General features: G+C 60.0%; 8 protein-coding genes across 8 annotated transcripts; all 8 read right to left on the bottom strand.

Annotated features, from left to right (window-relative positions):
• Positions 1-84: 84 nt before the first annotated feature.
• Positions 85-4500, bottom strand: LINJ_28_1000 (endonuclease/exonuclease/phosphatase-like protein; the record flags this gene model as incomplete). The annotated part of the gene is made up of 1 exon (XM_001470093.1): positions 85-4500. One exon carries the CDS (start codon positions 4498-4500, stop codon positions 85-87), a length of 4416 nt encoding a protein of 1471 aa, XP_001470130.1.
• A 2259-nt stretch (positions 4501-6759) lies between these two features.
• Positions 6760-7671, bottom strand: LINJ_28_0990 (conserved hypothetical protein; the record flags this gene model as incomplete). Its single annotated transcript, XM_001470092.1, has 1 exon — positions 6760-7671. One exon carries the CDS (start codon positions 7669-7671, stop codon positions 6760-6762), a length of 912 nt encoding a protein of 303 aa, XP_001470129.1.
• A 1945-nt stretch (positions 7672-9616) lies between these two features.
• Positions 9617-12016, bottom strand: LINJ_28_0980 (putative ribonucleoside-diphosphate reductase large chain; the record flags this gene model as incomplete). The annotated part of the gene is made up of 1 exon (XM_001470091.1): positions 9617-12016. One exon carries the CDS (start codon positions 12014-12016, stop codon positions 9617-9619), a length of 2400 nt encoding a protein of 799 aa, XP_001470128.1.
• A 1548-nt stretch (positions 12017-13564) lies between these two features.
• LINJ_28_0970 (conserved hypothetical protein) lies at positions 13565-14095 on the bottom strand (the record flags this gene model as incomplete). Its single annotated transcript, XM_001470090.1, has 1 exon — positions 13565-14095. The coding sequence occupies one exon, from the start codon at positions 14093-14095 to the stop codon at positions 13565-13567; it is 531 nt and encodes a 176-aa protein (XP_001470127.1).
• A 1546-nt stretch (positions 14096-15641) lies between these two features.
• LINJ_28_0960 (conserved hypothetical protein) lies at positions 15642-16523 on the bottom strand (the record flags this gene model as incomplete). Its single annotated transcript, XM_001470089.1, has 1 exon — positions 15642-16523. One exon carries the CDS (start codon positions 16521-16523, stop codon positions 15642-15644), a length of 882 nt encoding a protein of 293 aa, XP_001470126.1.
• A 1872-nt stretch (positions 16524-18395) lies between these two features.
• Positions 18396-19910, bottom strand: LINJ_28_0950 (hypothetical protein; the record flags this gene model as incomplete). Its single annotated transcript, XM_001470088.1, has 1 exon — positions 18396-19910. The coding sequence occupies one exon, from the start codon at positions 19908-19910 to the stop codon at positions 18396-18398; it is 1515 nt and encodes a 504-aa protein (XP_001470125.1).
• A 672-nt stretch (positions 19911-20582) lies between these two features.
• On the bottom strand, positions 20583-23501 carry LINJ_28_0940 (putative minichromosome maintenance (MCM) complex subunit; the record flags this gene model as incomplete). The annotated part of the gene is made up of 1 exon (XM_001470087.1): positions 20583-23501. The coding sequence occupies one exon, from the start codon at positions 23499-23501 to the stop codon at positions 20583-20585; it is 2919 nt and encodes a 972-aa protein (XP_001470124.1).
• A 1542-nt stretch (positions 23502-25043) lies between these two features.
• LINJ_28_0930 (conserved hypothetical protein) lies at positions 25044-27656 on the bottom strand (the record flags this gene model as incomplete). Its single annotated transcript, XM_001470086.1, has 1 exon — positions 25044-27656. The coding sequence occupies one exon, from the start codon at positions 27654-27656 to the stop codon at positions 25044-25046; it is 2613 nt and encodes an 870-aa protein (XP_001470123.1).
• Between the last annotated feature and the right edge of the window lie 258 nt (positions 27657-27914).

Below are 27914 nucleotides of genomic sequence, written 5' to 3'. Positions count from 1 at the left end.
TGCATCCTACCCCGTGCACCTCTTCGCCTTTTGCGCACTCCCCCATCCCTCCCTCCCCCTCAAGCAGTAACCGCCAGCCACGCCTCAAGCCCGGTGCAATTCCTGGATCGGGATCAGCACGCTCCCGATCATATAGTGATCACTCGGCACCCGCGCATTCGGAAGCTCCTGTCGCTCTCCGAGCCGCAGCACCCCGCCGCACACGACGTGCTCATCCTCGTATAATATGTGGTCGAGCACCTTGCCCTCCATGTTGGTGGACGGGTTCACCGCCGACACGTAGGAAGGATGGCGGTAGCAGTACGGGGCATAGGCGTCACTCAAGCGGATCTTGTGCACGACGTCGTCAATGAGAAGCACCGGTGGGCTGGGCGGAGTGTAGGCGCTGTTGGCGATGAGCGTGGGCAGGCATAAGAGAGACACCGGCGGTGACGCAGACACCGTCGAGCACGTGAAGTCGTAGTCTACCGCTGACGGCGACTGCAGCGCCGCCTGGGAGGAGAAATGGCGCGTGGCTTGGGGCGAAGCAGGGCTTGGCGCCCCGTCCCTGGATGCAGCGACGGCGGGCCGCCGCTTCCGACGTGCGCGCGGGGACGCCGGCGTCGCCGGGTCGCCGTCCAAGGACAGCCGGTGATCACCCATCACCAATCCATAGTTCGAGCTCGCTGAGGCGTTGCCACCGCTGCCGCCGCCGTCCGCACCTGCGAAGCTTTTCAGCGCGTGGATGCGATGCCGCCGCTTCGCGTTCACTTCTCCTTTCTCTACAACCCCGCCTGCACCACCCACTCCTTCCTGGTGATCGTGAGAGGGGCTCGGCTGCGCCGAAGATGCAACGTCGGTTGCATCGCCCAACATGGGGGTCCGTCCGCGGCTTTCCTCACTTTCCCAGTCAGGCTCGCCCAACTCCACACTGAGCGTGTCGTGGCGAGTGTGCACGGCGAGTCGCATTGCGCAGTTCGTGGGAAACGCAGTGCTCAGCACGCTTCCGCTCTGACTGGCACTTCGGCTACGGGAGTGTTCCAGCGTACTACTCTCGATGTTGCTCATGTCCGGTAAGGTGCGCCGTCGCGTGTACGCGCGGTGGTTTTCGGGGATGGTGGCGGGGCCTCCGTTCTCCCGCGCAGACGACGGCGAGGTCTGTGGTGCAGAGGCTGGGGAGGCGGCATGCACAGTGGGAGTCCTGTTCATCGACATCGAGGGTCGCAGAAGTGGCAGCTGAGCATCCGAACTGCAACAGCGAGCGGGGCTCGACGACGCAGAGAACAGCACATACTGCGATGAAGACGCGGCCACCGCTGCAAGGTTGCTGCCGCCGCCACAGCCATCATCACAGCCACAGCTCGGCGTGTCGATGAAGCTACTCGAGGTTGACAAGAGAGTTGGGGATGTGCTTCCGCGGTTGCAGCGGAGGTCATTCTCGGTAGGCTGTGGACTCGGTGTGGGGGCAGACCTTCGCGGGGACGTCGGAGCGGCGACGGTGGTACCCTTCGCCAAGTCTCGTCGGCACTGCAGTGGATTGTCTGCCCTATTGTGCGAGGACAGCACGCCGTCCGAGACGCGGCTAGGGTAGAGATTGAATGGCCGCTTGCTGAGCGGGGTGTATGGCTGATGGAGGCAGAGGTCGTCACCTGTCCCGTTACCGGTCGCTGCAGCACTAGCAGCGTTGCTCACGGAGTTGCGGGGCGGAGACTTGGTCGCGCGACGCGGCAGCACCGACGGTGGCGAGCCCGTAGAACATAAGGAGGAGTGCATAGAGTTGTGCGGGGATATCCTGATCATCTCCTGCCCCGCGGGGTTCAGCACACCATACAGTGTCGGTGGAGGCACCTTTGACGGGGGCGGAGGCGTGGGGCGCAGCGCATTCACCTCACCCCTGGCGGTCGCCCGACCGGTGCCTCGCTCATCCGTGCGGTCGAGCGGCACCGGCGACTCCGACTTGGGTGCTCGCCAGTACTCCATCACCTCCGCCCCCCCTGGCACCCTGCCGGTGCGCAAGTACTCCATGACCGGCCCGCTGCGCTCGGCATTAAAGTCGCCGCCGATAATGCATGTGACGGACGATGTGGGCGACGAGGCAACGCCAGAGCACACACTGGCGTACCTACAGCGCATGCGATCGGTGGCGGCGACGTTGAAGAGCCTGCTACCGTCGCTGTCTCCAGCCGGATCGGAGGCTTCAGTAGTGGCGCGGCTGGGTACTATGCTTTGGCACCGCGCAGACAGCGCGCGCGGCTGCTGCAACGGTAGCGGCGTTGGTAGCGATGGCTGAGGTGCGACATCGTCCTGCGCGTGCCGCCGCGTTCCCTCTCGCATCAGCGGGGTGTCGATGATGCTCGGCGGCTGGGTGACTGCGCTGTCGCACGCGATGGAGCCACGCCCACTTGGGTAGACGAGGTCCACGTAGCCCTTGCAGTACTTGTGCTTCAGTCCCTCCATGACGCGGAGGAGCTGATGCGCCTGCCACAGCTGTGCGTTGATGCGCTGCCAGATGAGATGCACAGCAGCCACCACGTATATGCGCGATACCCCGATCACCTGCATATCCTGCAGCACCACGACGAGGGCCACATTGTGCGAGTCCACCTGAAGCTTCTTGTGCTCGTAGCGGGTGAGTCGCTTCTCCGCGGCGGCGAGACGGTTAAAGAGCACCGGCATCACCTCTAGCTCGCGGAACCGTGCCGCCTTGTAAAAGATGCTCACTCCGTCCATTTCCACTCGCCGGTGGCCGAGGGCCTCCTCAGTGGCCTTCTCCGCGCGAAGTACTGCCGGAGGCGCTCCAGACCCCATCGTCTGCCGGTTTACACGCGCTGTGGCACCTTGGGTGAACTCCGCTGCGCTGCAACTTCGCTGCATCGACTCCTCATCCGTCATCGCTTTGGGCTGGATTTGCGGGTCCTCGAGCGAGGAGCACGACATCTCCTGTTGCGGCATGCTGAACGGCTGCGGGTGCTGCAAGGGCAACGCCTCGCCACGTTTCTGCCAAATGGCCGGGGTGCCACACGAGCTCGCGGGAAACCGAGACGCGGCCACGACGCTGCTGCGCCGACTGGAGCGGCGGCTCCAGCTCGTTTCGGCGAGCTGCGGCAGATGGGGCGAGTTGCTCCTCCTGTCGACATCGCCGGAGCCGTTCGCGGCGCCACCGGCCGCGCCACGCCGAGCGGAAGCGTCACTATTGCACGCAGCCGCTCCGGCTAATGTAGCCGTCATGCTCACCGAGTTCGGCCTCTTCTCAGTGCTGCAGGGGATTCCAAAAGGGATAGCAAGAGCAGGCGAGAACGCGGCTGCTCCCTTGGACTGCTGCGTCAGCGGTGCGCAGCGAGGAGCTCCGTTGCGATCAGTGATGACAACGTGATGCCCCTCCATCCCGAGCGCCGTTCTCAAGTAAGGCCCGAGAGTGCGCTCGTGCGCCGCCACGCTGATCTCCTCCAAGAGCAATATGTCGGGGTCAACGCGCCGGAGCTCCTCCTTGATGAGGTCCAGTCGATACTCTTCACTCAGCACCGACGGTGGGCAGGCGGGGTACAAGTCGGTGGACGCTAGCCGGCTCGCCAGGATGTTGTAGCCGATTACCTTTAGCGCTCCTGGTATCTCATCGATCGTTCTGGACTCCGAGGTGGAAATGGGATGACTGCGGCGGGGGCCGCTGCCGTCTTCGCCGCTGCTGGGGGGCCGCGGTGCCTGACCCTGAAACTTGGCGGTGGCCTGCCGCGCCGAGTGCGCGGCCGTGGAGCGAGGCACGTCTCCCGCGCCCGGCGGCGACGCGCGCACAGATGGCATGGCGTAATCACTCAGCAGCGCCGCCGAGGCGACAGTCTTGGACCATCCCTGCGACACAGGCTCCGGTGTTTCTTGAGAATTGAAGACGAGACTAGTTTCCCGCATGCTTTCCTGAAGCTTCTCTACATTCAGCCCTGACAAACATGAGAGGCTCAGAGAGCTGCGCTCGCGATTGTTTCGACGCTCCAGTAGTGTCATAGAGCGACCAGCGGACGAGGTGCCCGGGCCAATGCTTGTGGTCATCGCTGCGGCGCCCGTTGTGGCGGCACCAGACCCGCCGATGCCGCTCTCCACACCAACGCCGGTACTGCCGGCTGACTTGGTAACGCTCGAGGCGGAAGAGAAGGGTAGCATTGTCAGCATGGGCAGCGGCTGGTCTTCGGAGGCGGCCGAGGTGTTGGCGCCACTGCGCATGCTTCTAATGCCGGCGAGACTCGAAAATTCCGACGCAGAGGTCCGCTGCAGCGGCAGACCGCCGCCGTTGCTCATCGTCACATGGCGCACCGTCGTGGTCCGTGGGACTTGCAGCGGTTGGTAGTCGCTGATATTTACATCCGGCGTGGCGGCGACAAGGCTGAACACGTTGTTGCTGCTCGACATGGTAGCCAAGGATCGGGCAGGGTTTTCCGGTGCGACACATACTCTGTTCTGATGGCCACCGGAGTGTGTGCCGCCGACGGTTCCGCTACCGTCCGCCGCCTCCCCGTTGGACCGCGGCATCATCAAAGCAAAAGACGCGAAGGGGGAAGGGCAAGGAAACACAGGCGAGACGCGCTCACAGCAGCGTACGCGAAGAAGGCGACAAAAAAAAAGAAAGAAACGTTTTTTTTTCAAAGGAAAGAGACGCCGGCGGGCACACGCGACTCAGTGGAAGAGAAACGACGACAAGCGCGAGAGAGGGGAAGGGAGACAAAGTGGATGTGCTCTCCGGGCGTGTGTCAGAGCGGCGAGAGCTGCGCAGAGGCGGAGCGTGCAAGCGAGAGGTTCCGTTATGCGTGCCAGGTGTGCGCACACACGAAAGGGAGAGAGAGAGACACACACACCAGATAAGATACGCAGCCGCCAGCAAGAGAAGAAGTGCCAGGCCAAGAGACAGAGACAGGCAGGCACAAGAAACGAGAGAGACACCAAGAAAGAGAGGGAGAACGTAAGAGGTGAAGGGGGAGAAAAAAAAAAACAAAAAAATCGTAGCACAACGGCGAGAAAGCGAGACACTCATGCGCGCAGCACACACAAGAAACCAAACCAAGCGAGGTCCTCCCGAGGAGCGCAAAATAAATAAATGAAGCAAGCAAAAAAAAAGAGAACTGAGAGCGAGTGTGCGACTCGGGTGTGTGTGGATGCGCCTCTTCGTGTGTGTGTATGTGTGTGCAGCGGTAGAGGAAGGGAGAGGGAAGCGCGCGTGCGCCTGTGGACACGACGAAAGAGTGTCCTTTTCTTTGTTGTTTAGTTTATGCTGCTGTTGTTGTTGTGGGAAGAGGGGTCGATTAACAACGAAAAAATTAATCTCTGCGCGCGCGCTTATCGGGAGTGCGGCAACGAGAGAGGAAACAGCCTGTGTGTATAGGTGAATGTAGAGCGGTACGTGCGCAGCGTGTATGTGTATGTCTTGAGAGATGGGAGGAGGAGGACGGTGTCGCGGTGGGAAGAGACAGAGAGGAGAAGGGGGGAGGGAGGGTTTCGGCGAAGATCGCTCGTTGGAGCGCCGAGAGAGAGAGAGCCACACACACACACACGTACGCAAACAAGCCGGGAAAACGAAGAAGAAAAGCAAGAAAGAAGCGGGTGATGACGTACAACCGGCACAGGAGTAGGTGGAGGAGGGGAAGCGAGGCACCCACATGAAAAAAAAGAGCAAAGAAAATACAAGCGAAAGATGAAAGCCAGCAGAGGGGCAATGAGAGGAGGGAGGGAAGGAGGAGGCTAGACTACAAGAGGGGAAGAGGAGAGACGCAGGAGGGGAGAGGGAGAGGGAGAGAGGCCGTGAAGACGGCCCGCGCACTCAACACGCACGCTCACGCCTACACAAGGGAGGGCTCCTCCGCGTTCGTATGCGTATATCGCACGCACTGCTTCACCCGTTGATGGCTTTGGCAGTTCGGTGACTAAGCAATCAAAATCCTATATGTGGAAAGAAAAACGTATGTGTGCATGTGCGGGCGGGCCATCGACGGAGAACGAAACGTCCATGTAACGAACAAAAAAAGGGATACGAGTAGGATAGCACACCCATGCAGGCCCGAGTCGCCGATTCAAAACCCCCCCCACGCCCGCCAGCAGATGCAGCGGGTTGTCGGGCGAAAGGGTGGGGGCAAGGTGAACGTAGCGAAGGAGAGGAGAAAGGAGAGCCCAGTGGAGTCGAGTACAGTCATGTGCATCGGAGTTCGCCGAAGAACACGCAGGGCAAACCAGAACAACTAAAGCAGGGTGTACTAGCGGCGTGTAGACGCTAGGCATTGGCCCTTTAGCGGCCGCTCGAGTGCCAAGACCCGAGCCTGCAGCAGTCTGTTCACCACGAGACATTATGCACACAGATGCATACAGACAGGAGGAGCGTGTGCGCCATCCCGGTTTGGATACAAATCTGCTTTCTCTCTCTCTCGACAACCCGAGACAATGAAGGGGAGAAGAAGCCGCTGACTAAGCAGGTCCACGCGGTCGCGCCTTCTTCTTTTCGTTTCGCAGCGCGTTCCAGATGCTCTGGTGAGCAAGACGGATTCCAAGCGGAGAGCGGGCACCATAACATGCGTAACACCTACGCACATAAATACTCAGACAAAAAGCGGCGGAGACACCCGCAGCGTGTGTGTCGCCCCACCACCAAAGAAAGCGAAAACGACGGAAACAAGGGGAGAGGAAAAAGCACTCCTACACAGAGCCAAGGCGCTTGGGGGTCGAGGGGGTGGGGTTACAATGCATAGTGTCACCGGGCAGTCAACCCAGACAACGGTTGACGGTGCTCGCCTTCGCACATCGACGAGCCTAGGGGGAGGGCAGCAAGTCCCCCACTTCATCATTACCTCCGCCGCTCATCGGCGCGCGGGGCGCGGTTCCATAGCGCTTCAACAAAAAATAGCTTCGCTTCAGCTCTAATTCTTTTTGACGCAGCAGCTCATGGAGGCGCTCTTCTTCCTCGGCGAGCTTCGCGCATTCGCCGTTGTACTTCGCAACAATGCGGTAGTCCTCCTCGCGCACCGATGCGCGTTGCTTCCGCCACGCCGCCTCCTTGCCAGAAAGATTTTCGATCTCCGTGTTCTGCGCCTCCAGCGTTTGTCGAAGCTGTTGCACATCGGCATCTGTCACGGACAGCTTCACCTGATCTTGCAGCCTCGCGAACCGCGTATGCACCTCCATGTCCGCCTTTTCTAGTTCCCGCAGCTCCTCCATTCGCTGCCGCACCTCCTCCCTCAACTGCGAGTTCATCTCGTGCTGCTGCCCGCGCATGCGTCGAGTCTGCTCCTCTGTGCGCCCGATCGCGCGCAGACCCTCGTCGCGCCACTTCTTCACCTTCTGCAGCGTATCGACCTCGCGCTCTACCTGTGCGATCTGCATCTGCACCAGTCGCACTTCGTTGCGCTTGTCACGCACGCGCGGGTCATTCGCGTACTGCCTCTCTACTGCGTCCAAAACTTTGAGCTCATCGCGCAGGAACGCGTTGCGGCTGGCGAGCCGGCGCGCCTCTTCCACAGGATCTTCGGGGGGCGTCACCCGAGTAGCGTCTTCGTCCGCGGCCGCCGACGCACCCCTCTGCTCACATAGGTCGAGGAACAAGAGCTTTCGATCTTTGATAGCGTTCTCAAGCAGATCGACTTCCGTCCGCAGCTGGGCAACGGTCTTTGTGGGAGGCACGACGGCCGCAGCCTCGGCGGGCTTGGAGTGCGAGCGACGCCTCATGATCACCGCGTGATGGACAACTACAAGGCTGAAAGTACACGAAAAAAAAACGAGCAGGGTCGCATACATTCACCCTCACGCATATACAGCGAAGGAAAGCAGAGCGATCCAGCGGTGGGGAGGGGGAACAAAAAAGGGGAATGGTAGAAGCAGCGGCAGCTTCGATGAATGAGCCTATATTATCTGAGTAAAGCCACGGAACGAGCAGAGGAGGCTGGAAAAAATGAGCAGCCGCAACCATCTGCGTCTAGGTGGTGAGGTGAAGACGGAAGAAGTAGCGCCACTGCACAACGGTTTGTCGTCGTTCTGAGGTGAGCTCAGCGAGGCTGTCTTTCTCATAATATGTCTATATATATATATGTGTGTGTGTGTGTGTGTAATGGGCAGAGCTCCACGTCGCTGCGGGTTAGAGGGGCGCCCGAGGGACAGCAAGCACCGAGCAACAAAGAGGGGGACAACAGAGGGAGCAGAGCGAAGAGGGCAATAAAAATGGAGGGCAAACAAGAAAACAACCACAACAGCGTGCACGCACACAGGAAACAAAGGGAAGGGAAGGGGGGCAGTCGCCGCATCAGCATGTCTTGCCGCCGGCCATACTGTGCTCGCCTCCGCCGTGCACTGCAAATGCCGCCGCTCGCGATACGACAGTCATGTCTTGCTGCGGTGGGATTACCATCAAGAGGCTGTAACCATTGACCTCGCATGCACATGCCCATGCACGTGGGCCCATCCGTGGTCAGTCACCAACATCGGCAGGGGAGTAGAGACAGGGAGTGCCCATTGGTGCAGGTGGCCAAGTGGCGAAGCCAGCGTCGCTCCAAACACCAGAAGAGGCAGTCGCTTTCCCGCTCCCTCTCCAGGCTAAGCATGCCGAGCCACACGGTCTCGCGCATAAACACGGGCGCACGCATCATGCATGTGTGCGTCCATCCGACTCTGCGCGTTTCCTTTGTGTGTGTGTGTGTGTGTGTGGCTGCTCTTCTTATCTGTCAGGATTCCCATTCTTGTCTTTTACCTCTCCTTTCAGCTCTGAGTTTTTTGTGTAAAAACGAAACGTCTGGAGTCCGCCGTACACGAGGACGCACCGCCCTGCCCTGCCCCGCTGCCTCGTCCACAAGCGAGAGAGAGAGAGCGAGGCGGAGGGGAGGGGGGAGTAGTGGCGACCGAAGGCGCGATGCGAGTGCCGTGTCTCTCCTCAACGGTGATGTCGACACCCACACGTACACGCACACAGTCGCAAAAGGAGCCGGTGTGCGACTGGGTACGTGCACGCGTCTCTGAGGTGCAACGCATGACAGAAAGCACCCAAGAAGAGGGAAAGGAGGAGGGGGAGGAAAGCTTGAGAAGGGGCAAAAAGGAAATCCACGCGCCCACAATAAAAACACGCGGCATCAACGCACTCTGCAGCACCGCGGGAGAACGGGGAGGGGGGAGGGTGTGGGCAAGGACAGAAGGGAGGAGACGAGTGTGTGTGTGTGAGAGAAGCACGAATGTGGAGGCACACGCTTGCTTGCTGCTTCACCAATTCCCCCACCCCCGCCCCTTTTACCTTCACCCATTTTCGGGGACGGCATTCTGCAAGGCGTTTGTTTTGGCTCATATATATGGTGTGGCTGCTCGATGGCCTTTCTCAAAAACTCACGCACATAGATGAGCAGAGAAGGGAGAAAGGTGGCAGGAGATGAAAGAGGAAGAGTTACACAGCCACGCATATGTTGCGGCACACACGGACGCAGACGCTAGAATGGGGACTCGTTGGTATCATGAGAAGCTCGAAAGCAAGCCGTAAAATTTAAAACGTAGTTCTATGGTAGAGCACCTCAAGAGAGAAGAGGGACAGCGCACAGGATCGCGCTGCGCCCAGGAGAGAGGCGATCAGGCGGGCCGAAGTCGCCCTTCTGAGCCTTGAGGCTGGAGAACTATCGGGTATCGTCGCGTCATCTACTTAGGATCCGCAGTTCAGGCACTCCTCGGGCTGTGAAGCGCGGTGCGAGGACATGGTCTGCTGCGAGTTCTCCCTCTCCTGGATCTCCTTCATTCGCTTCGCGTCCACGGTGAACTTGATCGCGTCCGCCGCAGCCTTGGTGCGCAGGTAGTAGACGCCAGTCTTCAGTCCAGCTTCCCAGCAATAGAAGAGCATGGACGTGATCTGGCCGGAGGTGGGGCTCTGGAGGAAGAGGTTCAGCGACTGCGACTGGTCAATGTACTGGCCGCGGTCGCGTGCCATGTCTATCAGCTTGCGCTGTGGAATCTCCCACACGGTCCGGTAAAGCTCCCTCAGGTCGTCCGGCATGCCGTTAATAGTGAGGATAGAGCCGTTGTAGGAGATGATCTCGTTCCGCATCGACTCGTTCCATAGACCACGCGCAATAAGGTCCATGACGAGGTACTTGTTCACAACAGGGAACTCGCCGCTCAGCACACGGCGGACGTAGATGTTCGAGGTGAAGGGCTCGAAGCACTCGTTATTGCCGAGAATCTGCGAGGTGGACGCGGTTGGCATGGGGGCAACCAGCAGGGAGTTGCGCATGCCCACCTGCATCACCTTCTCCTTGAGGCTGGCCCAGTCCCAGCGACCGCTGTTGGGCCGCGCGTTCTTCCACATGTCGAACTGCAGAATGCCCTCGCTGGCCGGGCTGCCCGTGAAGGTCTCGTACGGGCCATCCTCCTTCGCCAGCTCCATCGACGACTCGACAGCAGCAAAGTAGATCGTTTCGAAGATCTCTGCGTTCACCCGCTGCGCCTCCGCCGAGACAAACGGCAGTCGCATGAGGATGAAGGCGTCCGCGAGCCCCTGCACGCCGAGGCCGATGGGGCGGTTGCGCATGTTACTGCGGCGCGCCGTCTCGACCGGGTAGTAGTTGCGGTCAATAACCCGGTTTAGGTTACGTGTGATCTGCTTTGTCACGGTGTAGAGAAGCTGGTGGTTGAACTCACGCTTCTCAACGTCGACGAAGCGCGGCAGCGCGATGGAGGCGAGGTTGCACACCGCCGTCTCCTGTGGCGACGTGTACTCGACAATCTCCGTGCATAGGTTCGAGCACTTGATCGTGCCAAGATTCTTCTGGTTCGACTTGCTGTTGCATGCGTCCTTGTAGAGGATGAACGGCCCTCCCGTCTCGATCTGAGACTCCAGGATAGCAAACCACACCTCCTGGGCCTGGATCGTCTTGACGCCGCGGCCCTCGGACTCGTAGCGCTCGTAGAGCCGCTCAAACTCTTCACCATAGCAATCGCTGAGACCCGGGCACGTGTTGGGATCCATCAGCGTCCACTTCCCCTCGCTTTTCACACGTCTCATAAACAGATCTGGGATCCACAGCGCGTAGAAGAGGTCGCGGGCGCGCTGGTCATCTTTTCCCGTGTTGCGTTTCAGCAGCAGAAAGCCAAAGACGTCAGCGTGCCAGGGCTCGAGATAGACGGCGAAGGCGCCCTTGCGCTTACCGCCGCCCTGGTCCACGTAGCGGGCGGTGTTGTTGAAGACGCGTAGCATTGGCACGAGCCCGTTCGACGTGCCGTTCGTACCAGCTATGTAGCTGCCCGCCGCGCGGATGTTGTGCACGTGCAGACCAATGCCGCCGGCCGCTTTGCTGATCACGGCACACTCCTTCAGCGTGTCGTAGATGCCGTCGATGCTGTCTTCCTTCGACGCCACCAGGAAGCACGAGCTCATTTGCGGCTTCGGGGTGCCGGCGTTAAAGAGGGTCGGGGTGGCGTGGGTGAAGAAGCCCTTGGACATAAGGTCGTACGTCTCACGCACATTCTTGAGATCTGCGCCGTGAATGCCAAGAGCGACACGCATGAACATCTGCTGTGGGCGCTCCACAATTCGCATCTCACCCCTTCCGGTCTCGATACGCAGCAGGTACGAGCGCTCCAGCGTCTTGTACCCAAAGAACTCGAAGTTCAAATCGCGGGAGTAGTCAATCATGCTCTGAAGTTCCTTGTGGTGCTGCTGCATAACCTCCCACACATCGTCGGCGATCAGTGGAGCGGGACGGTTTGTCTGCACCGTGACGTGGTCGTGCAGAAGGCGGAACGTCTCCAGCAGCGACTCATTCGTCTGCTTGTGCAGTGATGTTGTGCACAGGCGACCGCCCATGCGGCCGTAGTCCGGGTGCTTTGTGACCGAGTACGCCGCCGTCTGCGCCACGAGCTCGTCCAGTTTGTCGTAGCGGATCTGGTCCGTCAAGCCGCGCGTCACATTCTCCGTCAGCATGTCCACGTCGAGATGGTCGCGGTCGAGCCCCTCCATCACCCGCTCGAAGCGGCGGCGGATCTTGCAAGCATCGTACGGTTGCGCCTCGCCATTGCGCTTGATGATCATCGGCGCCGAATCGGACATGGTTTCCATGCGGCAGAACAGAGCGGGAAAAAAAAACAAGTAGAGCGGCGCGGCACGTCTGAGCAACGGCGGTCACACAACGCGTGTTATCCTGCGCTGTGGATGCTGCTAGTAAGCTGAAGACAGAGCAGAGGAGGGGCGAACCGGGAAGCGCGCCTGTGTCCTTGCGCAATAGGGTGAACGGTGTCCACTGAAGCCTTCGTGTGTTTGTGTGTGTGTGTGTGCGTGGAGTGATGAAGGAGGAGGGCTAGCTGCTCTATGAGGGGATTGCGAGTTCACAGCAAAGAAAAAAGGCGAAATGAGGGGGTGTGATGCGTGCGTGGCGACACCACGAAGGAGCCAGCACAGCAACACTCAAAAGGGTAGGGGAAGATGCAGCGGGAGAGCCGCGAGGTGTTCCTGGGTGTGGTGCAGGGTCAAGGTGTGTATGAAATCGTGGAGAACTATAAAGGAAGCGACCGAGAGTGTGTCTGCGCTTATATGCGACGACGATGCGGTGCGAGTGCACTACAGCAGTACGTTGTCAAGACGAAAGCGGAGCGGCGGCGAAGACGCTGGAGAGTCGATCTATGTAGAAAGGCAGGGGAGGGGGGCAGGAGGTCGAGGAAGCCGGAGCGGCAGAGAGACGGTGGAAAACCAGTTGAGCTGTCCCAACGAATGAAGCGGCGGCGCACGCCCACAGAAGGAGCGCCGCAAGAAGAGAGAGGAAGAAAAGAGGAGGCGAGAGAGTGAGGCACATGGATGTCTGCCCTCGCTAAACAAAGGGGGGAAGGGACGGTGTCGCTCAGGAGCGCGTCAAGGAGTTACTCTGCATCGACCTACACCGATCGAGACATCCAGACGTGAACTGTCATGCGGCAGCTCAGAGTCGCGTAATGGTAAGCCCACCAGCGATGCCCTTCTGGGGTGGGGGGGGGGATGTCAGCACCTACACAAGTCGTCCCTTTAGTTCGCCATGGCCCGTGACGCCGTAGTGCAGGGGACTGCAAAACTAGCGCTGCTGGAGACACGCCCGCCGGTTGACACTTGAAGCCCCCTGACTCGCTTGCTGATCTCCCCATTGTGTGTATGTGTGTGTCACAGCACAGGTGTAGTTTTGTGATCCCTTCTCTTTATTCTTTTTGCCGTGTGGTTGTTGTTTTTCTTTTTCGTGCTTTCATGCGCCCTTCTTGTTTGCTTGTGTGTGAGTAAGTAAGTGTGGGGGTGGGGGGAGGAGGAAGAGGAGGGGCGAGGAGGAGGAGGGGCGAGAGGGAGCTTGCCTCAGATTTTGGTACACGAATGGACTCTCTGTCTCTCCAGCCCCTACCCCCAATCCTTCCTCTTCTCAGTGAGCGCACAACGCCAGGCGCGCCGCTTGTCGTTTATGTCCTCTCGCCTTTTTTGCTTGTTTTTCGTTGTTTGGAGTAACGACTCCTCACATCGACAGGTAATCGCACGCGACGCCTAGACAAGAATTGTTAAACCCATCTGTCGCTCCTGCCCACCAACACCGCCACCGCGATAACCTCGACAGTCAACGCGACCACAGGCACCACCACCACCGCTCACCTAAATCAACTCTCGCTCAATGTCCCAGGCCTGTGCAAAGATCTGCACCACGTCCCCACCATTGCACCGCATGCGGTAGCTGCCAGGCGGCATCACAACCCTGACTTTCGACATCTCCCCCGCACCGACGGAGCCGATGCACTGCCACCGATCACGCTTCCGCGCATCAGGCAGAAAGAGTGGGACCGTCTCTTCCACCTCAACGTAGCTACGCTTTGCCGCCGAAGCCGCGGACGATGAGGCGGCGGCACCGGCGATGCCGTTCGCTGCTGGCGACTTGCCCAACTGAGACAGCGGCCTGCGGGCCAACGCCGTGATCTGCATCCTACACTCGATGTTGACTTCGATCATGATCTCCGGCTCCACCTCAAAGTTAAGCCCCTTCTTTACAATGCGCTGCGTCTCCGTAAACCAGAACTTGCCGTTCTGCGAGCGCGGGGGGACCCGAATGAAGCGCACCTTGTTGCGGTTCGCGTTGAAAGAGATGCTCTTCCGCGCCTTCCGCGGCACTGCACTCGATTTCGCCTTCATAGAGCGCACTCACTACGGAGGTTTGTGCGGGTGCGCGCCGTTGCGTAATGGTGTGGGAGTGCACTGGGAGATACGTGTGAGTTGACGAGGTGCCAGAGAGGGAGAGGCACACGAAACGAACAAGCTCCGTCCCAGGCAGTTTAGAGCCAAAAACCGACACAACGGCAACAGCACTTACACACGAGTAAAATCGACGCACGAGTGCGCTTCTCCTCTAACAAACAAGCAAGAAAAAACACACGACGGCACCTACACGCTCTATGCGCCCTCTTGCCCTGCGATCTCTGCGTCCGTGTGTGCTTGAGCCCTCGTGTCCAGGGTCTGCTCGCGTCTCAAGACGTGCGTGAGTGTGCTTGTGTGCCCGTGAGAGCTCGTCTCGTGTTCATGTCGAGGAAAGACGCGGAAAAGTGAGGAAGACGGTGCGACGCAATGGCGGAGGTCTTCTACGCAATGAATCTCTAGGTGTGTGGTGGCGCGGCGTGTGGATACCCACCGATGCGCACCAACGTTCTCTGGCACAAAGGGGCGTAGAGGGAAGGATGCGAGGATAGCGCCCTTCTTCCTTCTGTGAGCGTGTGCGCGTGTGTGTGTGTGTGCTTGTGCCCGCGTCGGTAGCGCGCGCGAGCTCGGCGAGAGAGAGAGATGGACGGCGAGGGCACCAAAACGAGGCAGACGAGGAAGAAGTGGTGGTGATGCATATGAGTGGAGTGTAGGCGCAAGAAGGGATACACGTGTGCGCGCCTCGCGCACCGCTGCAGAGGCAAGCGTGACTCGCCAAACGGGCTACGCAGAGCAAATGTGTGCATGTGTGTCGGTGGTTGAGTGAGCAGTGGGCGCTCATTGGCAGCCACATGACAAAACAGCACCCGCAGTCCTCTTCCCGAGGGTAATGCGATTCTGTGTCTGTTAGCATACGCACGCACTCGTTGTGTGTGTGTGTGGGGGGGGGTGTTCGAGTTCAATCCATCACACACAAATACACAAACCCGAAGAGCGGTTTCATCAGTGGATTGTGGAGGGGAGTGGGATGTATGCCATGTGTGTAGAAGAGCAAATCCAGGAGTGCGCCCGCGCCCGAGGATGTGCGAACGGGTGGGACGCTGCCTCCTTTGTTTGCGTTTTTCGTTGCCACTGTAGGTGTGGCGCTGTATAAGCGCAGCGACAGCGGATAAGAGGGCAACAAGCGAAAACCATCAACTACAACAACAAACAGGCCACAGCGCACCCGATAACAACGAGTACGGCAATCAATGACCCCCCACGTGACCAACCCACTGACAGAGGCAGACACATGGTTGCCATCGCCAGCACATGAGGGCATCTAGTTGCCGCTGCCTACAGTGAGAGAATGAAAAGGGTTCGTGCCATTACATTGCGGACGGGGGTGTCGACATAAGAACCAGAAACCATGTGCCGCCGCCGCCGCGCACACGCACACACGCGTGCAAATGTGTTTGAGGGTGGTGCGAGAGTGCTTCAAGCGTGTGATCAGCGCAGAGGGAAGGACGCAGTCTTCCTCAAGCGCTCCCTTAGCGGTGCTCAATGATTAGGCCGCCTTGCCGGGAGACGGTAGAGTGAACATGCGAACATGGCGTCCGTCCGCGTGCCCACTAGTGGCCAGGCCAAGACCGTTTTGCAGAAACGCGGCGTGCTTCACGGCGTCACCCTCCTGCACGTCGTACAGGTCCGCGACGCGCACCATCTGAAAGTTGCCGCCGTCTGCCTTGCCAGACTGCTCATACACCGTCACATTTGGGCCGCGGAGCAGCGCGATGCGCAGCACCTCATGATACGCCTGCCCACGCACGGCCGTAAGAATGCACAGTGGCGCGTCGACGCGGTGTCCGGCGTAGTCCGTGTCGGCAAAGCCGCTCACCGCCTGCGGCGTGTTCTGCGTTGAGGGGGTCTGCACATCGTAGATGGTGCCGATGCCGTTCTCCAGAAACACAATCATGTAGCTGCGCGTGTTGAAGGCAGGGGCGCCTGGGGCCACAAAAGCCAGCGCGGACACACGCAACTTCGCTGCGTTGGGGAGCACCGCAACCGGCTCTAGGGTAATACTGCCACTGTCAGCACGCTGCACCACACGCGAGAGTCGCGGCTCACGCAGAAAGGAGCCGCCGAGCGCAATGCGATCGTCGCAAACCGCCCACGCGAGCGCGCTGCCCACCTTGAACTTGTCCTTGTGCGCCGTCGACGTCTTCGCCGCGCTCCGAGTGATAACCTCCACCTCTGCCGTCTGGTCCACGATGCTCAAAAGGCTGTCCTGCCCGAGCACGCTCCACCGCGGCACCGAGGAGACGAGGCGGTGGTCCGGCAGCTTCATCGACCACAGCTGAGTCAGGTTCACGTTGGTGCGACCCGACACCGAGAAGCAGACAAATGTGTCTGTGAAGCGCTCGCCAGCGATTAGGCGCGTGTCGTCCATGGAGAACTGTGCGGCGTAGATCTCCGCCTTCTTCTCAAGTCCAACCGCCGTGGTTACCACCGCGTTCACATCCGTGAAGTGCCTCTCCTGTAGCTCCTTGCCACGCTCCATGAACGCGGCGGCATCGCTCTGCGGGTAGAGGGACGCCTTGCGCTTGCTGCGACACCCGATCAGTAGGTAGCTCTGCCCCGGAGAGGTGAGCAGTATGTCCACCTCCGGAAAGCCGCGGAGGATGGACTTGGGTGCGGCGCGCGTGTCCTGCGGCGTGCGGCGCGACGTGGCGGTGAACTCCGCCTCCTGCTGCTGAAGCAGCTGCTGCTGCGCTGGTGCTGCGATAGCCGACTCTTTCGGCTTCCCAGCGGCTCCTTGTTTGCCCTTGCCACCGCTCTTGGCCGCTCCACTCTCCTGATTCTGGTGCATCTTCGACAGCACCTCCGAAACCTGCGGCAGATTCTGCTGGGCCGGCGCGGAAGCCTTCTCCTCGACTTTGTTCCTCCGCCGCTTGTGCTCTGCCCGCTCCCGCTGTGACTGGATCTGGTGGCTCTTCTTGTGGGCATGAACCTTCTCAATACTGCTGGCTTTGATCGAAGTGCCGATGCACAGCCAACAAAAAAAGCGCACAAGGCAGCTGCGAAGGGCGACGACGATGATCAGCGCACCAAGCACAACGACGAAGTCCGTCAGCAATGCCCTGCCATCGGCGGAGGCAGCACCGATGAAGGCCTCCGCCGCGCCAGGGATGGAGTCGGCCAGCAGCATTTCCTGAGTCAGGTCCACAGTCTCATTATGAAGGTACACCTTCGCGAGCCCCTTGGCGAGGCCGTACAGCCGCCCGGTGACCGCGCTCAAAAGCATAGAGTTGTTTGCGTACGTATGGGTCGGTAGGTCGGTGGGAAGAGGAAGGGGGACGCGGGTCGCGTGTGTTTCGACGAGGCACTACTGTTGCACTCTAGTCGTGCGTTTGTGATTCGTTAGCTGTTCTTCCGGTCCGTGTATGCACCCTCAGTGAGGCCGGATGCATGGCTAGGCGTAGGGTAGACACCAGTGCAGCAGCAGCGACGGTGGGAAAGGAAGGGGCAATGTGTAGCGTTGGTTGGACCAAGAAGTGCATGCGCGTGAGCACGAAAGCGGCATGAGCGCAGTCGAATCAAGCGAGGCAAAAACATAGGCGGGGGGGGGGGCGACAAAGGGAGGAGGGTTTGATAGACAACCTTTCAGAGGCGAGCACGACGTGTCGCAGGCGCACGCACACACAGGTGCATACGACAGCCTGACAGTGGGTGAGTGTGGGAAGAGATGCAACGCCTCAGGCTAAGAGCACTCTGTGCCCTACCCACGCACACACCGATTAGCCCCTCATGGTCGCTGGCACACCTTCCTGTACGCCGCGGTGAGCGAATTGCTTCGAGTGAGTATGCGTTTGTGTCCGTAGGGGGGGGGTTGGCGTCTAACAGTGTCTAGAGAGAAGTGCAGCGCATGCTCTGCTGCACGCATCATGAAGACCAGCACACTCGAAAAATAGCTAAAGAAAAAGAAAAGAAGCAGAGCATGAGGCCGGAAAGAGAGTGGAGATGCAGGGATGAGCACAGATGGAAAGAGAGAAGAAGTGCGGCATGTCCATGGCCGCCGCCCTCCCGTCCCTTCACCGCCGCATCGAGACAAGGTGCGGCCCGCTCGTCATGTGCAGAACGCCGCAGAGTAGGTGCAGAAGAAACGCCGATGCAAAGGGAAAAGAAAGCGCTAGGAGTTGCGCGCAGAGCGAAAAGCAAAAGCAACAGCCGGAAGGGGTACGCTGTCCTGCACAAGGCTGTCCATGCATGATGCCGTGGTAGAGGCGGGGATGTCGGCCCTGGCTTGGGTGCGTGAGTGCCTCTACACAGTCCCAAAGCACGCCGTCCATGTGCACGGGCTCCCACAGAGAGGGCAGTGGCAGACTTGGGGCAGCTCAGTGCCAGCAAGGCGAAGAGCAAAGACGTCGATTGATAGCTGGCACGTAGCACAGGTCACCGTCACCACAGTTTCGTTAAAGATGAGCGCCTCCACCACGTCGAGGGGTCCTTCGGACGACATTGTCGCGGCGGTGTCGAGGGACGCCAACGTCTTTGGATCCGTGTAGGAAAGACGAGAGGTGACTATCGTTCTTGCCGGCTCCGCTAACGGCGATGATAATCGCGCCCCTTCCGTCTTCGGAATGACGCTGCGCTTAGCCACGAGGGTGGTGCGCCCGTCCCGTTGGCCACCGCCTACGCCAGCTGCGCCCCTGGCGGCAGAGGAAGCGGAGAAGGACCTCTTTGAGACATGCGATCTGGAAGCGGCAGCGCGAGTTTGATTCACCGGAAGAGGTGCGAAGAGGGCATTACGCGGTCGCAGGTCGGCAGTCGCCGCCGTCTTGTGCGTCAAACGAGCCGTGCGGTGCTTTTCGCTGTTCTCCTCTTCCCTCGCTGGAGTGCGCGGCAATGGTGAAGACGCGCTGGAGGCGACCGTAGCCGCGGAGGCCTCACGGACTGGCGGGCTGCTCGTGCATGGCGAGAATGCAGCCCCGCTAGCGCCTGAGGCCGTCGCCTCTTCCACGGTCAGGAAGCGAGCGATACTCTCGTGCATGGCGGCACTCCGTCCGCGGGGCAGGCACGGCTGAGGGGCAGTCGACACTCGGGGAGGTCCTACCCTGGCATCCCATGGCTTCGTGGAGGATGCAGGTGGCGCAGAAACTGCAGCAGACAGGGAAGCGACACGTGCAGATGCATGCGTTCCTGTGCGTGTGCCACTGCGCGATGTTACGTATGACAATGGCGGAGGAGGTCGCAGCGAGAGTGTGCTGCCCGGACCGGCATGACAGGCATTTTCCGGCGAGTCGCGCCACGGAATGGTGCTCTCTCTGATGGCCTCGGTGGCAGAATGCACTCTCGAAGAGTTGGACTTGGCCCAGCGCGGCTCCACGATACCAGCGCGCAGAGCTGTCTGCTGCACGGCGCTGTCGCAACGGATGCTGTCGTGGCAGCTTCTCGGCGGGCTGCTGCATCTCTCACTGCTGTGGTCTCCGCGCAGGATTGTGTCCACCTCCATCTCTAACAGCAGTCGGGAAGAAAGAGAGGATGTGTCCGCCTCCTGCAGGCCACCCATCGCTGTGCTTGCCGGTGCCATCGGAGAGGCAGTTGATGCGCCGAGGGACTTCGGAAAAGAGACTGGGCGGCTTGCATAGTTGTAGTAGTACTGATCTCGAGAGAGGCGATCCGTGTCCTGCTCCGCGTCACCAGCGCGGTGCTCGACGCAAGCAGAGACGCATTTCACCGCGCTGCCCGGCGACAGCTCCACTTCTATTGCGTGCATGACTGACGTAAGCAGGAGAAAGGGACGACAAAGGAATGTGTGGGGAGAGTTGGCGTTCATGCAGAGAAACGGGAGAGACAGAGAAAGTAAAGAAGCACAAGTAGGTGTGCAGCTACGTTGCAGCGCTCATGCATGTCTTGCGCGTTGCTGCCGAAGTGGTGATGCGGCTGCCGCACCATACCGCGCATCTCGAATCTGGAAGCCGACATATGGCACACTAAGCACGATTTGCCGTCTCCTCAATCTCGCAGAATGGAGCAACAGTCTGTGCGTGCACGACTGCGTTCTCTTTGTTGCCCTTTCACGTGCTGGTGTGTGTATGTGAATGTTGGAGAGCTGTGCAGAGAACGTCCCCTCCGCACGGCGGGCGCGCGCGAGCAACCGTGCCGCGGCTCAACGGGCCAAACAGCAACACAAAGGGAGGGGGGGGCACCGCGAACACAAGAGACGGGACATGCGGGCGACCACACCAAAGATAGGAAAAGAAAACAGAGCGCCCATCACCAAACGCGGTGAATGCACACGCCTACACAAACCAGCAGGCGAGAGGGCATTTCGTCGATCGACATGACTCGGAGACACGCGCGCACACACACACACACCTAACGACACGCCCCCTGCCTCATCCAAAGGCTTATCTCTCTTTCTTCGTTTTCTGTTGATACAGCACCTGTCGTGCCTTTAATGCGCATTGGAAGTCGCAGCAGAGAGGGGGCAAGCGCACGGCACACGTCACGCCAGCGAGTGCTCAATCTGCAGAGGCGCGTGCGTCACGGGGTCGCGAATCAGCCGGTACTCCTTCCTGAACTCCGCACTCTCATAGAAGGCGTTCAGGGCCTCTTGAGACATGTTCGCTGTGTAGTAGTCCAGCTCCGATACGTCGATGCGCACTTGGGTTGGCTCCACCCCACCAGACAGCTGGCGCTCGAACTGGCGCACCGTCTGCACCGCCACCTTGATGCGGTGGCGAATGAGTGGTAGACTTTCCGTGTCGGATTCGAGGAACTTGCGGAAGCGCGCCTCCATCGCGCTGCGTAGACTGTACTTCTGTGTCTGTATGAAGCAGCGGAGAAAGAGCGAGACGGCCGCGGTGACGTCCTCGTCGGTCACGTATTCCCGAAGATGCACCCGTGCGTGCGCCTCGGAGAGGCGAATGACGGATTCCATGTGCCGCACTGTGATGGCGATGCCGCCGTGCTTCGACTCCTGCCGCAGCTCGACATATAGACGTGCAATGGTATCGGGGTCGATGTTGGAGATGCGGGGAAAGCAGTGACTCTTCGCGAACAGGATGTACTTGCGCAGCAAGGATTGCGGGAGCGGCTTGTCGCTGTCTGGGTCGTCGTCCTCGAAGCGGGAAGAATCCTCGACGCTCTCGCGCAGGCGCCGCAGCTGCTCCTCGCACTCCTCGCGCTCGCCCTCTGTTGACGCGTTCTCCAGCGCGTAGCGCAACCTCGACAGCTCCTCGTGCCTGTCGCGCTGCAGAAGCCGCGTCTCCTCCTGCGTTCGCGGGTGGTTGCGCATGTGCGAGTCGCAGATAAACGTCGCAAGCCGCTCGTCCAACTCGACGTTCACCTCATCCCGCACCACAAACAGCAAGTCGAAGCGGGAGAGGATCGGTGTGGTAAGATTCACGTTGGCATCAAACGAGGTAGAAGGGTCGTAGCGGCCGCCCATTGGATTCGCCGCCGCGATGATGCAGCAGCGCGCGGACAGCGTCGTTACAATGCCACCGCGCGCCACCGAGATCGTCTGCTGTTCCATAGCCTCGTGGATGGACGTTCGATCTTGGTCAGACATTTTGTCGAACTCGTCAATGAGGCAGCAGCCGCGGTCCGCAATGACGAGGGCGCCGCCCTCCAGCACGAAGTCGCCATTGACGCTGTCCTTGTGCACAGATGCCGTCAGACCAACAGCGGTGGAGCCGCGGCCAGTCGTGAAGACTGTGCGGTCGGCCGTTTTCTCAACAAACTTGAGAAACTGCGACTTTGCGCAGCCGGGATCGCCAACCATGAGGACGTTGATGTCGCCCCGAATGCGATGCGACTGGTCGCCGCCGATGTCCTTTGGCACTGCACCCATCATGGCCAGCAGCAGCCCGAGCTTGATGTCGTCGCGGCCGTGGATGCTCGGCGCAATGGACTGTAAGAGCTTCTTTCGAATGTTGGGCGACTTACTGAGCTCTATAATGCGTTGTCGTTCATCATCTGGCAGCCGAAACATGCCCAGCTCCGTAGTGCGTCGGATAACGTTGTTCGCGTGCAGCACGGTCGTGAAGACGGGAAAGCCTTGGCGGCTGTTGAGCAACGGATCGAAGTTGTTGCGGTATATCCCCGTCACGTCCACCTCTTCGCCAGGTTTCGCGCGGTCAATGAGGTCGTTCGTCAGTACCACCTCCAAGCTGCGCGGCAGCCGCCCAGGCGGTACCTTGCCAGGGGGCTCCTGCAGAACTATCGTTTGATGGTTGCGGTACTCCGTCAGGCGCATGTTCACGCGGAACGGCCCCTTGCTGTGGCAGCTGGGGCACATGCTCACGCGCTGCTCCTTGTCGCCGCGCTGGTAGATGGGACCGATAATGTAGGAGCACCGCGCGCAGTCGTACTTGACGGCGTCCATCTGCGGGTACACCGGTGAGCGGCGAATCACCACCCCCTCCACCCGTACGAGCACATTCATGTGCACCTGGCGAAAGTCGCGGATCGGATCGCACAAGGGCAGGTCGCAAATCCGAACAAAGATGTGCGAGTGCACCTTGCGATACTGCGGGTATAGCTTGAAGGTGAAGTAGTTGGCAGCCTCCTCCAGTAGCTCGATCATCGGATCTGGAGCGTCCACCAGCCACAGCGCGAGAACACTGTCGTACACGCGGCTCAGATGATCGTAGCTCAGCTGAAAACTCTTGTCGTTTTCGCGTGTCATTGCGTTCACCTTCTCCTCGTAGACGCTGACGTCGTTCACGATGTAGTTGTAGTAGAAGTTGTAGATGCGGTTCTTAATCACGCGGCGAGGCAGCTCCTGCGCAAGCCACTCCACCAGCTCCCCCTGCGGCTGCCGCCAGTTGAAGTTCATCGACTCCAGGTCTCCACGCACGTAGGCTTCGTCGTTGGGATCGCCGTAGCCGACGTCCTCTCCGTGATCGATGTCGCTGCCTTGATCGCCAACCGCGGCGCCCCCACTCCGTGTCAAACCGCCCGCGCCCTCTTCGGAAGCCCACGACGCATCATCGTCATCGTCGCCATCGTCGTCGTCCACGTCGCTGAAGATGCCTTCCTGCAGCTGCCTCCGCTCCTCGGCTAGCGCCTCCTCTTTCTCCCGACGGCGCTCGAGCAGCTCATCCACAGCGATGCGGCCGCCCTCGGAGATCTCGGAAACGGAGCTGTCGTCGTCTGCAATCCAGTCGTTGTCCTCGCCGACTTCCTCCTCGGCCACCTCGCTCTCCTCATCCGGCTGGAGATAGTCCTGCATGAAGTTCTCCCCGTACAAGTCTTCCCCCTCCTCGTCGTTGGCCTCGTCACCGGAGGAGTGGTCCGCTTCATCGTCGTCCTCGACCTCCTCTCGCCTCGGTGGGTGCGGGCCTGCGGCATGGACCTCGTCCTCTCGCGCGCGGCGCCGTTTGCGGCGAGCGGCGTCCCGGTCTCTCGAGGGTCGCATGACGCCTGCTTTCTACTTGTGCTGCGCAAAGGTGAGGAGCATAAAGATGTCCAGCCGCTGCAAAATGCTGCGCGAGTGGGCAGTCGAGTACGCCCCCTCACAATCGTTTTCTTTGTGTGTTCACTTACGCGCGCGCGCGCGTGTGTGTGTGTGCGTGTGAGTGTGTGTCTGCTTCTCAGTCTATTGAGATGCTGGTGGCGTCTATGGATCAGGGAGTCAGCGTCGATGTGAGTTTCGAACGGCACACAACATCGCTAACCCAATTTTTTTTGCTTTTTGTTACCGTCTATGCTCCGCCTCACGTGTGTGCTTGTGTGCGCGCGCCCTTCCACCATCCACAGTGGGAAGTCGTCGTCTTTTGTAATTGTTGGCTTGCTTTCCAACGATGGGCCGGCGACTCTCCGTGATGGCACACACCTCGCGCCACGTCGACGATGCTGGGGAGTGAAAGAAGCGTTCCGACGTAACCAGGGAAGCAACTGAGAAGGTAGTCGCGGCAAGGAGCGGGGTCACCCGGTGACGGTAGCAACAAAAGAGGGAAGAGATAATAAAGGAAGGCAACACACCCGCACCGACGTACACACGTGTGCGTGAGCAGGCCGTTGGATGGTCAGGGTGCCTCCCACACGCGTTGTTGAATGAGCCGCGGCGATCTTGCTCGCCGCATCGAGAAGGGAGAAAAGTGCGGAGACACCCAAGGGAGCCGGACATATCCAGTTTGAAGAAGAAAAAGGCCCGAACCTTCGCGCGGACAGGGGTTGAGAGCGGAAGACGGTCGCGCGGGTGCACAGGAGGGCAGCAAGGCAACGGCCGCATTGGAAGACGCTCTGAAGCTAACATGTGAGCAGGTCAGGGGCGTACAGAGAGAACTGCAAGTTGCGTGCACACAAGCACCCCACGCACTACGACACGTGGTGCAGTGCGGTCCCGATCTTCGGAGTGCCTCTTCTATTGGCTAGGGGCATTAGCAGCTCTCGCTAGAGTTTCTCTCTGTCTGATGCATGCGCGCGCCAGGCGCCGGAGTCGCGAGTTGCCGTGCACCGCTGTATCATCCACCCAGCACAATGCAAAACTTCTGGGATGCGGAAGAAAAAATGTGTGTGTATATCTACATTTACCTGTACATATAAAAAGAAGTCTCAGCGGAAACAGCAGCTGGATAGCAGAGAGGCCCTCCTCTTCTCTTCACAGGCCTGAAGAGACGAGAGTAGGGGGTACGAAGGGGGAACGCCGCACGCACACACATACTTGCGCAGGGTAGAGAGAGCGGATCTGTAGGTGTGCATGTGCGGGTGAAGAAAGCGGTTCAATGAAAAACACTAGAGTAGGTGACAATACTCTCGATGAGGCAAACAAAAAGAGAGATGCCAAGTGGCGATGGCCTCTGCAACCGCCGGCACGCCGATACACGTTCATAGCGAGGGGGGGGGCACATAAACCATTTTCCTTCATCAGGACAGAAGGCACACGCAACCCCACAACTCCCCTCCTCGCTCAGCCGAAGTAGCGCCACCGAGAGTGCGCCCGTTTTGTGGCGCTCTTCTATTGAACGTACAGAAGTGTGGAGAGATCACCACTTGTCCATCCCTCGTCCACTTCACTGCAGTCGTCCGCCTCACCGACGTCGTGCCCGTCGAAGGTCGCAGTATCGCCCAAGGCTGCCGCATCGTCCGTCTCCCTGACGGAATGCCGCAGCAGGGATTCCGCCGACATTCCCATCCCCGACTCCACCTGAAAGCGCGCGCCGCTGCTCATCTGAAGGAGCGGTGCATCAGGCCCCTCGGCGCCGCTCTCTGGCGCTGCGGCGCCCTTGCACGGATGTGCTCTGCTCATCCACGCCACCTCCTCCGCGTTGACAAACTCAAAGTTGCCCATTCGCACGAACGGTGCCTTCACGAACGCGGATGTGGCGAGTAGCGGCTGAGAGGCAGACATGCACACTGGCTTGAACGCTCCCCGTAACGTCAGCAAGGGGGGCGAGAAGCCCCCATTCTTGCGCACGCGGTGGATCAGCCACTGGTGGGCGCGGTACCCCCGCTCGAAGGCGCGTAGCGTCATTGCCTGGCGCAGGCCACGAAGGAAAGGATACCCCTCCTGGTCGACAGGGGTGTAGCGCCGCAGCCAGTCCTTCGCAGCGTCGTGCAGGCTAACGTCCGCCATGGAGAAGAGGATGTTGCCACCGAGAGGAAAGTGTTTGAACGCGGCCCCCGCAGCGAGCGGAACGTATGGCACGCCTTGGGCGCCTTCCCGCAGCCGCCACCCCGTCATCTCCAGAACGTAAGCGGGGATCCACTCTGCGCTAAAGTTGCATCGCGTGGGGACGGAAGACGTTGGCGAGCTCGACGAAACGGCAGCAGCCGCTGTGTCACATCGCCGTGCACATTGGGCACGGCAGCAGTTGACGGCGACAACGCCTTGAAGACTCCGGCGCGTGAGAAAGTGCACGGGTGGGTGGTCCATCAGCTCTTGCGCCACAGTCGGCTCGCGCAGCTGCGACACGTTGAACCAGCACTCGCCTTTGCACCACGCCAAGAGCTTGTTCACGCGAATCGGCAGCCGTGTTTGGACGATGCCCTGTTCACCTTCCTGTAGGCGGAGATGGAAGGCGAGAAGCGCGCGGTGAGAGAAGAAGAGTGGCCGGGGGTAGTCGCACAGCAGACACTGGCGCGCGAGGGTTCCAGCCATCCTGGTGTTTTGCAGATAATTCCTCTCTGTCTCTGGCTTCCAGAAGCCGTGCAGCCGGACTGCCCCACACCGCTGCCTGTGCTGAAAAAACTCCACGTGTCGGCCGGCGTCGAGCATTGTCTGATCCGTGCCAGGTCTGTCACCACTTGCACCATCGGTCGTCTTCCCCTCCTCGTACTGGTCAAGCAGGCGGGCAAGCAGCGGGTATGCGCGCAGCTTCGCGGAAGGCAGCCTCACGCCTTTCGCCGCAATGTCGAGCTCGCGCGCGGTCGGGAAGATGGTGCTGCCGCCGGCGAACTGGTCTGCGCAGTAGAAGGCGGTGGCCTCCATGCCAGCGGTAAAGTAATTGCAGTATACGACCGGTTCATCGTTGGCGCGTTCGGGAAGCAGGCTTGTGCCGAACAGCTCCTCTGCCTGCTTCAGTGTCAGCCACAGTCGCGACACGTACTTGTGTGCAACGGCACGGTGCCGCATCAGCACTGCGGTAGCCAGCGGGAAGATGAGGTTTGTGTACGTGTGCGGCACGTAGCGGACGCAGAAATACGGGTTGTACCGGCCCGGCACTTCGGTGTCGCACACGGAATAAAAGCTCTGCCGCCGCCACTTTCCCCCCCGCAGACGACGCCAGTAGTTATTCCACTTGTAACTCTCCTGTTGCCACTTCAGCAACTGCGCAGTCGTATCGGTGCCAACCAACAGCGACCCGTTCAGGGCGAGCGGGTGCCGAAAGGGTACTAACGTGTCCCAGGTGGGGTCGGGCGGGAGAACAGGGAAGAGGCCGGAGTCCGTCGCTGCCGCCAGCAAGGGAGTGGGGCACTCGCCGCCGCTGGCGGCACTGAAGTATTCGCTGGCGTTCTTCCTTTGCGTTTGGCGCCCCGATAATGGCAAAGCAGCGGCTGTGTGACAGGCCACCTGCGTACCCGCAGCGGCAGCGGGTGGGAAGGACTGGATTTGAATGCGTGTTGGGAGCTGCTCAGGCGGGGTGAGGCACGACACCATGAAGTCGGCAAAACTCTCGAGTAGATGCCGGTTCGATGTCTGCTCAGCGTTCACAAGACATCGGTCTATGCCGATAGCCGCCGTCACATCGCCCATGCCGCCACCCGGGGTGAGGGTGAGGTCGCAGAGGGTCGCCTTCGGCAGAATGTATACATTGTACGGCTTGAGTGCCGTGTCGAAGGCTTTGCGCGGCACCCACACGTCGCTCTGCAGCTTGTGACGACGCGCAAATGCGGCGATCTGATCGTTGAGGGTCTCTGGGAACAAGGCGCCAGTGAAGAGGCGCTGTTGGCGGCAGCGCATGTGTAGGCCATGCATGTTGGCTGCTGGGCTCCCGTCGCTGATGTGCGTGGCTGTGTGTGAAAGGGGTGGGGTCGGGGCCTGTCCGCAAGTCTGGCTGGGAAAGGCGCGATGGAGCGTTGCGCAGGTGCCCCGCGCAACCGTGTGCGATGTTCCCTCAGGTAACCGCATCTGCTCTTCAACGCGCGGCAGCGGTAATGTTAATCAGCAACGATGCAACGCATGAAGGCGTCGGGGGGGGGGCTGGTGTGCTGGGCAATGATGCGGTGGAGGGTCTCACGTCTGCGTTGCATTGTAGGTGCAAGAAATGCAGAGGTGAAGTGTAGCCGAGCCAACGCACGCCACGACGCGAGAAAGAAAAAAGGAGAGAAAGGCTTGGCAAAGTGGGAACACGGTCAGTGGTGCATGCGATTTCGGCACCAAGAGTCA

Source organism: Leishmania infantum, chromosome 28 (assembly GCF_000002875.2).
Source record: "Leishmania infantum JPCM5 genome chromosome 28".
In the NCBI taxonomy this organism is placed as follows: Eukaryota; Euglenozoa; class Kinetoplastea; order Trypanosomatida; family Trypanosomatidae; genus Leishmania; species Leishmania infantum.
This window is presented reverse-complemented; position numbering and strand designations above follow the sequence as displayed.